A 16,201-nucleotide genomic window follows, 5' to 3' on the forward strand; every position below is an offset into this window, starting at 1 on the left:
GAAAAGGGTGAACTTGCATGTAAACGGAAAAGCAGTAGTGCAACTCTGGATGTCAAGTTTGACATAGTGAAACGAAATAGGAATGGTGAATGACCAGTCGATATAGCTCACTGTCTTGATTTGCCACAGCCGACCGTTCAAACGATTTTAAAGAACACTGATGAGGGCCGCGCAGACGGCACGGCGTGACATGTGGCACGCAAGACGTGCCGTTCGTTAACGCGGCCCGTGCCGCAGGCACGACCGAAGAGGACGTGACGGCCGTAGTGGAAGTGGTGACCATGGGAGCTCTTCATGAGGTGCCTTGTGGACACCGTAGGGGGTCGCAACACTCCACCGTAGGGGGTCGCAGCACAAGTGTGTGTGCTGGCACAAAGGCTGGAGCCTGGGGCCATCGGGGAAACCGCGTGGTTTTGTAGGAAGGATAATTTAGAGGGCGAATAACTGATGCAGGCAGCCTTACAGAGACAATTAGAGATTTCCAAGGTGTAAGACAGCTAAATTATAATTACAAAGTAGTTAAAAGACATGGTGAGTAAGATAAAAAGATGTTTGGGTTTTAAAATTTGTTTAATCAATTGTTTCTTCCTACGTTTTGTGTGTTTCATACCACTTGTAGCAAGGTATTATGTACACATTTTGGACATGGGGGACAAAAAAATGAAAGTCATATGAAAGAGGTCAAGGTCATATGAAATCAACAAATTGATCAAATTGATCAGTGTTCATTCAGGTCATAAATATATATGCACATAAACTTAACCATAGAAATACATGCTGTGATGAACCAAACTAACATCTTAGGATTAAAAGTGCAGATTTCCTAAAAACTTTACGTACTTCCTAACGACCTTTGATGTTCTGTATACTGAACACAAACTGGCCTTTGGTATTGATTTTTATATCATAGGGCCATCTTTGTAAACTTATTCTATTGTTATAAAATCAAGCTTATAGCTACCAGTAATTTTGTAGCAGCTTGGAAAATGCAATTTGTTATGTACTTCCTAACATTTTTGACCCAATCATGGAAGTGAACCTAAAAACTGGTATGTCGTAATGATCCAGGTTGAAACTTGCCATTTTAAATCATCACTTTATGCAGAAGTAAATTGCTATTTAAGATGTTCTATCAGATGCATTTCAAATTTCTGGAATAAGATTTTGTAAGCTTCACTATGACTGGGGGAAATTTTGCACATCTGAGATTTTACACATTTGAAGGTGCCAAGATATGCAGAAGGTCATAAGAAATGTACTGTTTCGAGAGGAATTGTTCTATCCTTATGTATAATGATATATATCAAACAAAAAATGCATTTTCAACCATTTTGGACAACATATACAATCATACATGTAACTCATTTCTAAAAAAATGAGCTATAAAAATGGAAAAAATAGCCTGTGTTTGGATAAAAAAAAAATGCTTTGTAAGCAACTATATCCATAGGACCCATAGCAAAGTATACATTTTCTGAAAGCACAGACACTTGGGCATTATATAACATTAAGATTGTTTATCTTTTTAAAACTCGGTTCAATTTCTAAGCTTTCTCCTCATTTAGGACCACAGTGTACACAATACCATGCTACAAGCCATACTGAACGTATTTTTTGATTGCGAGGCTTGTTGAGTGGTGTTATTTAGGATGTAAACGAAGTGCTGGAATGCATCCCCCCTTAATTACACCAGTCAATCCGAATGGGGAAAAATTCCCCACTATCCATTGTTTCGATACAAGTCCAACTTTTCTGGAATATACTTGGACGTATAAGCGAGGACCCCCTGTATCGTGCTATACATTGCTTTTGGTCTCATCTCTCAATTGTGAAGAATCAATTAAAAAAATTATCATATCTGGATGTTTCTTTGAATTAATTTTTTTTTCTATCCACCATCGAGGCTCGTATGAGAGCTAACACACAGAATGTACAACAAGGGGAGCAGGAGACAAGCGGGGTGGGAGAGGGAAGGAAAAAAACAGTGTGGAACAGAGACATGGGAGATGCGTGGAAGGGAGAAGAATGGAGTGGAGTACATGGGGTAAACAAGATGGATACTCCAGGGACTTTCAGGAGGCAAAGCAGGGAATTTGAAGGAGGTGGGTTTGGTGTGGATTAGAGGGGGTAGAAAAGATCATGGTTTGGGATGGAGGAAGACAAGAGATGGTGGTGAACAGCTGTTTTGAAGACCTGGAGGGAAAAGTGGGATTGAAGAGAGTGTGGGAGTTTGTTCCAAAGGCAGGGAAAAAGAGGAATGAAGGAGTGAAGGTGAGCAGTGATTCGTGATTTTAGTAGTTTTACCAGAAAGGGGGTGCTTACCTTAAGCGCCCTGCGGAAATATGGTGGGGACAAATCGCAGACACAGCGGGGGGGACAAGACCGGAGAGGAGACGGTATAAGACAGAAAGACCACAGACCTGCCTGCGGTGAGAGAGTGAGAGGCCCAAAGACTCGGCCTCATCGCTGGAGATACCAATGATCCTAAATGCCTTGGTTTCCACAGCACGAAGCCAAGAAAGGTGAGAGGCAGGAGCACCAGTCCAGAGGCTGCGTACGCAGTACCCAGAGAGAGGGCAGGACTCCATCAGGCTGCGGACGAAAGCTTTGTATATGGTCAGAAGCTCAGGTGTGCCAAGGAAGGATGCCCAGTCGGCAACTAGTTTTGGCGGCCAACTTGGAAAGGTGGCTTTCCCAGGAAAGATCATGGCAGATAGTGAGACCCAGAAGCTTGAATGAAAGGACTTCTTCAAGAGGATTGTTGAAAAAGGAGATGGGGTGGGGGGGGGGTGGGGGGAGAGGGGGTTCCAGGTGGTCCTTTCGGAGAGACATTGTGAGAATGTGAGATTTGTCAAGATTGAAAGACATGTTGCAAGTGTAAGGTGTCAGGGATGGGAAAGAACAATGAAAATAGAGATTGCAGGATGCAAGGGGTAATTTTGGAGCGCGTCACACAGGAAAAGGATCTGCAGGTGGGAATAGATACGGGAGGTAAGCAGGCAGCACAGTGCCAGGAAGCAAAAGGTAAAGCAAATAGGGTTTTCAGTTGTATTCGGAGGGGGATCAATTAAAAATCAAAAGAGGTGGTGTTAACATTGCACAGGAATTTAGTGAGGGCTACATCTAGAATATTGTGTGCAGTTTTGGTCACCACAGTTCTGGAAGGACATATGCCATAGAGAGGGTTCAGCGCAGGGCTCCGAGATTGATTCCGGGCCTAGCTTTACTGAGCTATGAGGAGTGGCTGAAGGAGACAGGGCTATATTCATTAGAAAGGAGGCGGTTACGAGGAGATATGATAGAGATGCTTAAGATAATGAAAGGTACGATAAAATAAGTGCAGATGAATTATTCAACAGAGTAGACAGTGATAGAACCAGGGGCCATAGCCTGAGAGTAAAGAAGAGGAGAGTTAAGATGGTAGCAAGGCAGGGGATTTTCACTCAGAGAGTAGTTCATGCATGGAATGACCTCCCTGGAAAGGTAGTGGCAGCAGAAAAAGTAGATAAGTTTAATTTAGAATTAGATAGGTACCCGGAAGTTATGGAGATTGAGGGGTATGGGGATGTTGATAAGACTTTTTGGCAGTTTGAGCATTGATGGGTGATTGTGTATGGAGTGCTGTTGGGGGTATTGTCAAGGGGGGGGATTGTTTGGTTGATGTGTCTTGTAAACCAAGCCCATGCAACCTCCCCAGGAGGGGAAGAAAAGGAGAAATAAATAAATAAATAAAACTACAAAAACCTCCCCCCCCCCAAAGAAAATAAAACAACAAAAAGCAAAGAAACAAAAAAAATTTAGTTCATCAATTAAAAACATTTTTTGCATTTTCTTCCTTCGATCTTGCGAAGATGAGTTCGTGTGGTGCTCACGCAGACATGATGGGCTGTATGACCTGCACCTGTGATGGATTTCCTTGTTATTCCTTGTTATTCCACATGTTTGACCTGCTTGTGATTTTATCCAGATCTGTCGAGAGTGAAGAAGCTGCTGCTTGCCGGTCTGAGGGTTGACAGATGGTTCGGCAGAGGGTGGAGTCATCAGCAAAGAGATAAAGAGGCTTTTCCAGAGAATCAGAAAGATCATTGATTAAAACCAGAAAAAGAACAGGGCCCAGAACTTTGCCTTGAGGAACTCCAGCCTGGACAGGAAGAGGTGATGAAAGAACTCCATTTAGGGCCACACGTTGGCTGTGACAGGAAAGGAAGTCTGCGAGCCATGAGTGGAGATGGTCTTGGATACCATAGGAAGAGAGTTTGGTGAGCAGGCCAGGGTGCCAGACCGTACGGAAGGCATGCAATATGTCCAGGGATACGGCTCTGTTTTCGTGTCCTGCATTGAGGACCTCCATCCATTATTGGGAGACCAGAAGCAGCATATCCAGGGTAGAGTGACCTGGTCTGAAACCAAATTGATGATCGGAAATCAAGCCATTGGAGAAGAGGAAGGATTTCATGTCTGAAGCGATGATGGATTCCATAACCTTGCTGATGATTGGGAGAAGGCTGATTGGTCTGAAGTTGCAGGGATCTGTTTTTGCACCTTTTTATGCAGGGCAGTGATGTTTGCTGATATCCAAGCAAATGGCAAATGACCTTGAGCAAATGAGAGGGTGAAGAGAAGAGAGAGAGGGCGAGTAAGAGCAGCAGAGCAGGTTTTTAGGACACGTGGGCAGATGCCATCTGGACCAGTTGCAGAATCTGACTCGAGGTTTGACAGCAAGCTCTCCACCTTGTCAGGAGAAAAGAACACAGAGTCCAGGGACAGTTGGGTGTGACTGGGTAAGGTGGGCAGAGAAAGCGATGGGTTTGGGACACAACATTTAGAAGCAAACACAGAGTTTAGGCATTCAGCCTTTTCACGTGCGGTATCAGCAGTGCGGCCATTTGAGGTAAGGGAGGGATGGAGGGGGAACATACACCAGAAACAGATTTAACTAGATGCCACCAGGATTTGGAGGAGGGAGACAGGTTTGAGAGTTCAGACTTGAGATGAAAAAGATGTTGTTTTCTGGCTCTCCTGAGGGTAGATACACACTTGTTCCGAGCTTTATGGAAGGAACTGAGATTGCCTTCAGTTGGATTTGCCTTCCATGAGGTGAAGGCAAGTTGTTTCAGGACAACCACCTCACCACAAGCTTCAGTGAACCAAGGGCGGGAGGAAGGGTATGACAGCTGAATACAAGGAGGGATAAATCTGTGCATGAGGGAGAACAAGTTTCTTTGAAAGAATTCCCAGGATGAGTTGATGTTCGAGGAAGTAGCGATGGGAGACCAGTCTACAAGTTTGAGGGCTCCTTGAAGTCCCTGCCTGTCGGCCAGAGTGAAATGCCAGACTCGATGGCGCTGAGGTGGTTCTCTTATAACAGCCAGAGAGATGTCTACTTAAACAAGGATATGGTCAGATGAACCGATTGGATCAGAAGAAGAGCAGCAGATATTTTCATGGAAATTGGTCAAAATCAGATACAGAAGAGATGGAGTACCATTGGTTGAGATCAGGGTCAGGAAGTTGATAGATTGTGTCAGTCCCAATGAGTCACAGAAGTCTTTTGCTGAAGTGCCATGACAGGTGAGAGAGGAACCCACACCTAGCCAACTGGCATGATGACAATTTAAGTCACCACATATGAGGAAGAGAGAGTTTGGATGAGAAGATAGAAGTTGGTCCATGTTTTCAGTGAGCGAGGTGTAAATGGAGCCATCACTGTTTGGTGGATGGTGCAACACACATGTAAACAGGAGGTGGGAGTGGAGGGGAAGCCGTATCCAGAGGTATTCCTGGGGTTGTGGGGGAGTGAGGGCAGTGCATGGAAAGTGAGAAATTGAGTCTTTGATGAAGAGAGCATCTTCGCCGCCAGGACGAGGCTCAGGTCAATCATACTGGAGGAGGGATAACCAGAGAAAGATACTCGGGAGTCAGAGACGTCTTGAAGGAGGAAAATTTCTGTTGAGTAGATTATGTCTGGTTTGTCAGTGACAACTTGTATGGAAAGATCTGTCAGGTTTCAGTGAAGGCCCCGGATGTTTGAGGTGCACACTGTGAAGGAAGAGGGAGGGGAGGAGGCTTTGGGTGCAGAGGAGGAGAGGGGGAGGGTTGGATGAGGAAGGAGGGGGGGGAGTTGAGTAGAGTTATTGAAAGAGTGGAGCTCTTTTGGGATTGCAGAATTTGGGGATTGAAAGAGTGGGGGATTGCAGAAGAGCTCAGGGAGAGGGCTGGATGAGGAGAAGAAAAGGCTCGGTGATGATGGGTTGAGGTGCAGTGGGGAGTAATAAGAGAGGGGGCAGAGGGCAGTTGAAGTTGAGAGGAGGTAGAGTGAGGAGAGGGAGGAGGGGGTGGGGAAGGAGGCACCTTTGTGGAGGGAAGGGGGGGGGGCAACTATGGGATGGGGTGAGGGGGAAGATTGGAGGGAGAAGGATGAGGGGGGAGTTTTTGAGAAAGGTGGGAGGGAAGCTCGGAGGGGGAAGAGTGTGAAGGTTGCTTTGTGAGGGTGGGGTGAGAGGGAAGCTTTGAAAGGGAGGGGAGACGATGAGAGCAGGCACGGCCAAGGTGCAGGAGGGTGATGGGAGAGGGGAGAGGGGAAGGATGAGACTTGGTGGAGGTATGGTGAAGACAGAAGCAGGCAGGGAGAGGTACAACATTTGAGGGGTTGGGAAGGGGAGGGGGGAGGTGTGCTAAGAGAAAGGAAGGAGCATGTTTGTGGTGTTGAGTGTAATGATTGCAAGAGGGAGATATTTGTTGGGTTGGAATGGAGCCCACAGTTTTTTGAACACCACACAGTTTGGGACAACAGAGGAGGAGCTGATACTGCAGTAGAAGTCAGTGAAGAGGTGCCAAAAGTGGAGGTAGGATGAGGGGCATGATGGGAGGGGTAAGGAGAGGGAATAACAGGCGAGGTGTTAGGAGGAGGTTGATTTAAGTAGGAGGGGTGAATTGGCACTGAAGTTGGAAAAAAAAGGGATGATTGATGGAACACGAACATGAATTGCAAACTGGAATTTCTAAAATTTTATAGTCAGAGATGTAGTTAAAGGCAATACGTGAAGGATGCAATAAAGGAGGATCAAGAGAATGGAGATCTTCCCCAAAATCGAAAATCAATTTGTCCACATCACACACCCAAGCTGTCCACCACGTTTCGTCATAATCCGTCCACAACTTTTTGAAATAAAGTGCAATATATAGTCTTTGGCCCTGTGTGTTGAATTAATACCAGGTGGGGTGGAATCTACCTGTCATCTTTCCGAGGTGGGCAAAATGAGTGCCAGCATGCTGGTATCCTGTGTCGGAGTGGCGACCTGTCCAGGAATGTACCCAATAGCCAAGGAGACTGCTTAAGCAACACCAACGGTCTGCACAGAGTATGGTCCTAATGGATGGATGGATGGGCCTGTCTCTCAATGGTGAAGAATCACTTAAAAAAAACTTAAAATAAATTCTTGTATCCAGATCCGGATCTTCACCAAAAGCGGATCTATTAGTCCTCGTTACACAACAAATCTGTCCGCCAAGCTTCGTCCAAATCCGTCCACAGCTTTTTGAGATATCCTGCTCACAGACAAATTTGAGATATTGTTTAATGAATACAAATGGCACATGTATTCATTTATCTGTGATGGTGAGTGATGGAAGAAGCTATATATATTATAACCCCTTGTGTAATCATAATTGGATGGTTTGTGTTGGCTTAGTGCAAGAAGGCCATTTTGAGGAATATAATGAAGCCTGTGGTGAGATGAGTTAATGTTGACTTGGGACATACGGATTTTCCCTGAAATCATTTTTACTTCTTCATTAAATTTTTTTAAAATCAATCTCAGCCAAAGCCTTCTGGGAGAGACAAAGTAAACACTGAACTGTGATTACTTCACAGCTGGCAATTCAACACACGTACAGTACCAAACCAGAAATCTGGACACGAGCTGATACTTTCATCTCTGTGGCCAGGATTTCGGGGTGCTGCTCATGTTTGCGAGTGACCGACTTTTTGGTTAAACTGGAATGATAGTCCATGGAGTTTATTGTCATGATGCATCTCTGCTAACCTTGTTTTTTTGTGTGTGTATGTTAAAGTGATGTGGGATTTACTGATATACTGTAGTCCTCATTCTCAAGTTTGTTTGAGCCATCCTGTGACCCACGTTCTAAGTCAGTCGTCCTGATCATTATATATTTTCACATAAAACAGCCCTTTTGGCCATTTCTCAGATGCTGAGGATGGTATTTTGATCATAAATGTTTAATTTCTTTCTGAACCAAAATGTATTGAGCCATCAAAAAACAAAATCTCATTTTGAAGGTGTTATCAGATGATGTAAACGAAACAACCTTTTTGGCCATTAGTCGGTATTTTGGATATAAATACTCATAATCTATAAGGGCATCGAGCCAGATGGCCCATCTTTACATGATGTCAATAGGTGGCTCACCTGTCATTCATAATTTCTTCAGTCCCTGGTCCATTGGAGCTGGGGAAGTTCCTAGTATGGCCCAAAACATAGCCTGGGATCCAGCCCTCTGCAGCAGGACAATGACAGGAAGCCGGACGATGCACCAGGAACATGCTCTGCTGGTTTGAGGTGAGAACCTGAACAGCATCTCCTTGCACCAAGCTCACTTCATCCTCACGCTCTGCTACAAAGTCCTGCGTCACCAGCATGGTGAACAGGCCCAGTGAGACCGGCTCATTGCTGCTGCTGCTGCTGCTGATGGGCTGCACACGTCGCACGTTTTGGAAAGTCTTACATTACTCATAAAGTTTCAAAGAATGAAAAAGTTATTGGAGCAGAGCTAACTCATGTAAATGTATCAGTAAAAACAAAAAAAGAAGTATCTTTTAATTTGGGATGGATTATAAAACAAACTTTGCAGAAACAAAGCAGTGAAAATTAAAAAAAAAGAAGATAAAGAGCCAGAATAGTTTTTGAAATAATAAATCTCAGGAAAGAGGTGTTGTTATGTCGGCATCCTGTGTTCACAAACAAAACAACAATGAAGTCAATGGCGCACCATCACAAATCCCCATGCTTCCCACCAAAAGCAAATTTGAAAGATGGCACAAAGGTTCACCAGGAATGACCCAATATCAAATTTTGGGTTCAATTATTTTCCCCATTTTGACCCCTGTAACCCCAAGTTCCCACCTCCCAACACCCCATGAACATGATGAACAGGGGGGTCAAAATATATATATATATGTATGTGTGTATATATATGTATATATATATGTATGTGTATGTATATATATATATATATGTATGTGTATGTATATATATATATATATGTATGTGTGTATATATATGTATATATATATATGTGTGTGTGTATATATATATATATATATATATATATATATATATATATATATATATATATATATATATATATATATATATATATATATATATATATACACACACACACATACTCTATATATATATATATATATATATATATATATATACACACATACATATATATATATATATATATATATATATATATATATATACACACATACATATATATATATATATATATATATATATATATATATATATATATATATATATATATATATATATATATATATATATATATATATATATATATATATATATATATATATATATATATACATATATATATATATATATATATATATATATATACATATACATATATATACATATATATACATATACATACATATACATACATATACATATATATACATATACATACATATACATATATATACATATACATACATATACATATATATATATATATATATATATATATATATATATATATATATATATATATATATATATATATATATATATTCGGTACATATTTCATGCATCCCCCAATATTGATCTTTCTGCAATTTCATTTAAAAAATGTTTAAAATGAGTCCGTAATTGCATTTTTGGGGATTTCACCTTTTGACCCCAACCCGGGGGTGGGGCCAAAATGACCCTGCTCTTGCACCTTCTCTTGCCATATGATGATCATAACTACCAAATTTGGTGAATTTCTGCCCAACCGTTTAGGAGATAGCGTGAAGGGCAGACAGACAGACAGACAGACAGACAGACAGACAGGTGGAGCCAATTACAATATCCCACGTTTTTTTTTTTTCAAAAAGAGTGGGGATAACAAGATCCTAAAATGAGCGAATAGATTGCTTATTTCTACCTACATTATGTAACATAACAGAACCATTGCTATCGTACCCGTGTGCAAGGCAATTGCTCATCCATCACCATGCAAAACACGACACGACACAAAACTTCACACGACATTCCTAACGAGATGTTCTATGCAATTCCGACATTCAAAATAACGTCCGAGTGAAAAATGAGACGCCTGCAAGGCCGAGGTTTGCGCCACTCACAGCATACTCGGAAGGGACATCACAAACGTCTCCGACACAAGTTCTCAAGGAGTTCTCAGCAAGACTTGCAAGTAGAAACATGGCATTAGTAAGGAAGAGTCGAGTCATGCAGACAGTGGAAGTGAAAATATTTGTGGAAAATGAATGTGAACAATGAAATAAATAAAACAAACAATTAAACCACAATGGATGTGATGCATGGGGGTATAGAGAAAATCAAACGTTAATGATGTTAGTGCCTTTACCTGGCAGTCTGTCAACTCTCCAGGAGAAACTTCAGTAAATAACATCTCAGATGATATTTAAACATCCAAGGACTCAGTAGAGCTAATGGACGAGTGAGGATATCAATACGGGCATAAAAGGACATTTACTTTTACTTCCATGACGGTGTGTGAAAAGAAAGCTCAGACGAACGTTTACCGGGAGGATATTCCAGAGTGAACTCAAAAGTAGGAAATCCTCTCTCATAGAACAGGTAGATTTAGCTCGATGTGACCAGCGGTGCATGAACTGACAAATACTGTGATTAAACGAATTCATGATCATTTGAGATTCTCAGAGTTCTGATATTAATTGGTTTTTTTTGTTGGTTTGAATTTAATTATTTTCCTGAAGATTCAATTTCCATTTAAATCAGGTGATGTTCACTATATTATTGAATATACAAGTAGCATATACCTTGGTACAAACAATGTGCACATCTTTGGTGCTTGTGCACACCCTATCGGCATTGAGCCTGAATTCAATGAGTTACCTGAAATTTCCAGAAAAGGTTGAAACCTCACAATTGTGCTGTTGGTATTTATAAATGGTGCAAGTTGTCCATGTGAAGTAGAGTCAAATCAATATTTTCCACCAATATCCCTGTACATTTATAGCATGAATATGTAAACACAAAAGTGGTGACAACATCTGATTGGACCACCTATGCCAAGGAAAGATGAGGAGATGGATATTTAAAAAAAAACAACTGTATATCCTGACTCAGGAATGTTTGGTGATGAGGAAATAAATCACTGGTAACGTTGATGCGAATTCTTCTGCCTGCGATTGCTTCAAAATTACCTCCGACACAATTTCTCACCTTTTCGAGTTTGCTCAGCAACTGGAGGTCACGTTAACGCCCCGACATGAGAATCGACACCGGCTGACCTGGGCTCCAAGGAAGGGCATTTAGAGCTTAATAGTGAGCTGAATAAACAAGAAATCAGTAAATTCAAATGTATAATCTCACAATGGCTTTCAAATAAGAGCTCAAATGATTGGGGAGAGGGTGATTTGCTAATTTTCTGGTTCTAAAAACATAATGTTCAAAGTGGTTTTGATTGTATTAAAAAAAGAGCTCGTTGGATGAGTTAGATCGGTGACGAGAACAAGCCGATTAGATTTTGGGATATGACAAGGATGAACTGTGATTACGTGTGACGTAATCGAAGAGATGTATGACGAATTCCGACAAAATGGATGAAGAATACTTTGTCCCACCATCACAGGCTGATCAGGTGTCTTCTACGTTTATGGCATCGTCACATTTCATACTTTCCTGGGATGCCATTTGTGTCTGTGGTCGTGTCTGTACCTTTACACCGCCGTGTCCCACTGTCATGTCTGTGTGGCGTGTCCATGCAGTGTCCCACCGTCGTATTCATGTCATGTTTCACCGTCGTGTTCATGCCATGTTCCACCGTCGTGTTCATGCCATGTTCCACCATCGTGTTCATGCCATTTCCCACCGTCGTGTCCGTGCCGAGGTGATTGGTGGCGAAGTGATATCTGTCACCAGCAGAGCAGCACAGGTGTTTGATTCACCACTCAAATCGTCTGTGTACATGTGCTAGCAGCTCGTTAGAGATAGTGTTTCATATTTGAGCGGTGGCTGTTTCTTCTGCTTAATCGTGGAGTTTGCAGCGTCTCTCAATCTTGGTGGATAACCACAAGATCTCGCCATCTCTGTTGTTTCATAACAGTGCTCTGTAAAATGTTCCGAGCACAAAAGCGAACATTTTGTAGGCCCGATGCACACTCGGGTATTTCGGACAAACTTCTGTAAAACTCAGGGAAATTTAGTCGTTGGTGTAGCACGAAACCATGTCGGCTTGTGTTACCACAACCGCCGAGGAGGCATCGACTTGGCAGATTTGTGGAAAATTAAAAATTATTCGCTGTTTGAGTTAAATCGTACCGCGATGTAACCCGAACACAGTATGGATATGGCAGTCGACTCCTCGGTGCAACGTCATGTATAATCATGAAGAAGAAGATCGATTTTTAATCGCAAAATTACCAACTTTATCAATCGCAAATCGGGAAAAGACGTCGTATCTATTTTGTGGGGCATCAAGGGATAGATTAGCATCGAAGTGGTCTGTGCGTTTGGGTTCCCCTTTAAAGATTGAGACTTAAATGGTCACAATCCTTTTCTGTGTTCCTTTACTTGTGTCCATTTAAATCTCAGTCTTTGATGACCTGAGTAACCCCACAGAAGCTACCTGCTATTGGAGGCAAAGTGGCGGATGCGCATGACGTTCAATGTCATCGCTTTCCGGTTGGTGGAGTGCATATACAGTGTGTGTATGTATGTATGTATGTATGCATATAAATATAAATAAATAAATGAAAGAAAGACCCACCCACATCTCTCACCTGTGAATGGAGGGAACAGCCAATCAGCTCTCAACTAATAGACTAAACCCAGATGGCGAGGATTATATCAATAAATTGACCATTCCCATGCTCTTCCAGCCAAAGAAGCTGCATAAAACAACCAAGAAGGCCGACGGAAGGTAAGCGCTTTGCTGTTTCAAACCCTTCCCAGAGTCCCACCACAGCTATAAAGACATTCACAAATCGTACACACATAACAATCCAAAGAAGAGCATGGGAGGTGTCAATTCATATGTATTAATATGTGTATATATATATATATATATATATATATATATATATATATATATATGTATATATATATATATATATATATATATATATATATATATATATATATATATTCACGTGGTACGCTTACACATTGTAAGCAATAACGAACCGTGCTTCCCCATTGTCTTGGGTTGCTCACCTACATTTGTTTTTTTTCATTTATTTATTTTTATTGATTTATATTTTCATTTACGGATGCTTTCCAACAGTTCTGCGATTTTTTTCCCGGTGTATCGGCTTCGATGTCCATCGGTACACAGAATTTCAGTGTTGTACGTCACCCGGAAGGTTCCGATCTTGAATATCAGTCAGTGGTTTGAATGAGCTTTTTATGCATATTTATTTATCAAACCCATATAAAAAAATAATTCCCAAGAGATGTATTTTCATTCCATCTTAAGCTTTTGGATTACTTTTGCACCAGACATGAAATCCACCGTTCCGTCCTCTAATTTTGCCGTATCGTAACGCGTGCATATTTCAACGGCAGCACATGATTGTTAGAGACAAATTCACATTTTATTACAAAAGTATCATGAAGTTTAGAGGTTAGACATGAAATGAAGCAGATGTCAACAGCATTACACAGCGAGGTTAAAATGAGCACCTCCTTCTTGTGAGGTTTTGCTATGGGAGGCAGTTCCATCGATGTATGTTATTACCGAGATGACCTTGAGCAGGAGGAAAACACACAAACAGCACGCGTACGGCTCTAAAAAAGCAAGCAATTAAATCGCGTTAGAAGCGGCACATAGGTTAGAGAGAAGTACATGGCAAGGTTATGTACAGACGGGTGTTATTCTGCAATCTACAGTATACAAAGTGCAAGCATGCGGATAGCAAGTTCACTCCACAGCGCGTGCGGAACTGCAAACTGCTTCACGTAGAGGGGGAGACTAAGATTGAACTTGAAGAAGAAGAGGAAGAATCAGAAGAAGAACACACCTGAAATCTGTGATAAACAAGACGTGAGATACAGTGCACGACCTTAGTGCTTCTATACACAAACCGCTTTAACGCCATTTCATTTGTAAAAGTCAAATTAACATTAAATACTTTATAATACAGTAACTTCATATTTTTGAAGTAAGAAATCTTACAGGCCAACAAACCCTGACAACTGTATACAGTCAGCTAAGGAACAATATTAAAGATTAGGCATCATTCTGACTACACAAACGCTTATGTTACAGGTAATATATATACAAAAATTGGCTCTTTCAAATTCACAGCAGCAAGCTATCATCCGATATAATTGTTGTCTTTCCAGCTGTGCTTCAACTCAGCCCTCCACCCGGCACAGCGAATAATAAATACTGACAAAACCATATTCGTCACGGCTGCCCACCGTGAAGCAACCACAACGGTCCTCCCAAAACCTCGATTGACAAAAAAAGGGGAACGAAGAAGATTTGCTCGCAATTATTTGATTGTAACCCACGAGATTACTGATACGACATCTCGCTCCACTCCCTGTATTTCCACTTCCAAATACGTTACAGTTCATTGAGGAAAAGGAGAGTTTGTACAGAGACAGTGCTCTGTGGCAGGAAAGAGGAAAAGGCAGAGGACTGAGGCACCAAAAGTCCTCGCGGCAGAGGAGGCATGAAATAGACTGTGCAAGTTGTTAGTTTCAGGCCTACACGACAATTCTACACTCCTGTCAAATTGTTAGCCATCTGCAGTGAATGGGTGCCAAAGATCAGCCACTGTTGTTGAAGACTAATTCAGCGCTGGGGCATAGGTTCAGGAGGCACCATGCGGTTGTGGTCGGACTCCGGCAGAACGTGTTGGGGGCGGTGGTGGTGCTGGATAGGCTCGAGGAAACAATACCGTGGTACCGCTGCCTGGACAGGCCTCCCTTACCCCATTGCTCTGGGATGCCTCAACAGGCACAGTGCAGCCTCCCAGGCGCTCTCCGCCAGCTTCTTTTGAACGGGATGGAGGCATCTGCCGAGCAGAAGGTGAGCCTTCCACCGTTGGTCCAACAGCACTTGCTCGCTGCCGCCCATCGCGGCTATATGGTGAGGCTGGATAAGAACTGGCTGGTGATGTAGTGTTAATGGTGCCAGCACGAGGTGAGGAACGTGGAGACCGTCCGTCCTCATGGATCTGTACGTCTGTTCCATCCATCTTACGAGCACGTTCCCTTGGTGTGCCAGATCCGGGTGTCGAGCCACTGAATGAGCTCGAAGAACTAAGAGATGGCATTGACACCTTACGACCAGTTGTCCCAGGAGCAGCGCTGGATGGTCGCTCGCCTTCAACTGCTGTGGCCGAATGGGAACGTAGACCATGGTGGATTGGCTGTGGTATGCGGGAGGGTCGGGATCGTCCTCCGCCACTACTGTTGCCCCCAGAGTTTGCGACACCTCCACCTCCGGTGGCAGCGATGTGATTACGCTGGTATTCAATCGGAGATGCAAGTGCTGGAGATAAAGGCAGAAGAGAGTGTGATTATTCGTCAATATAATGTTAATACAAGGTAGTACATACTTTATGACCTATAGGTAAGAAAATTGTGGATAGGTCAGTTTTATCAACACTCTCATCAAAAGTGCTGCATCAGACTTTGCCATTTATGCATTGAGATGCTCAAGTGTTATGCTATCTCAATATAAAGAGGGATTTGGTGGAAGAAAGAGACAAACAGATGTTTCGCCCCAACCTCTCAGTGGGTGATACCAGTTCATTAGCTGGTGAATGTTCATTAGCTTTGGTATGAATCACATTTCAGGAGGAGGAAGGGGGTTAAACCTGGGTTCCACACAACATACACAAGGGGTACAGAAGGGGGGGGGATTAAATCGAACACACAGCAATGAGAGCTTCACAGTTGAAAAGGCTTTGGCTTGCAAC

General features: G+C 42.4%; 1 protein-coding gene across 4 annotated transcripts in view; it reads right to left on the bottom strand.

The window, feature by feature from the left end:
- Nucleotides 1-16,201, bottom strand: part of LOC147029374 (triple functional domain protein-like) — a 497,357-nt gene that overhangs the window by 65,922 nt on the left and 415,234 nt on the right. For all 4 annotated transcript variants that reach the window (XM_085872379.1, XM_085872381.1, XM_085872378.1 and 1 more), the window contains 2 exons: nt 15,209-15,771; nt 8,430-8,713 (listed from right to left, as the gene is read on the bottom strand). In XM_085872379.1, coding sequence (XP_085728505.1) covers nt 8,430-8,713; nt 15,209-15,771 — 847 coding nt within the window. The remainder of the gene's footprint in view (nt 1-8,429; nt 8,714-15,208; nt 15,772-16,201) is intronic.

The sequence above is a fragment of the Eptatretus burgeri genome, chromosome 3 (assembly GCF_056783735.1).
Source record: "Eptatretus burgeri isolate ZD-2024b chromosome 3, Ebu_testis_v1, whole genome shotgun sequence".
Classification (NCBI taxonomy): domain Eukaryota; kingdom Metazoa; phylum Chordata; class Myxini; order Myxiniformes; family Myxinidae; genus Eptatretus; species Eptatretus burgeri.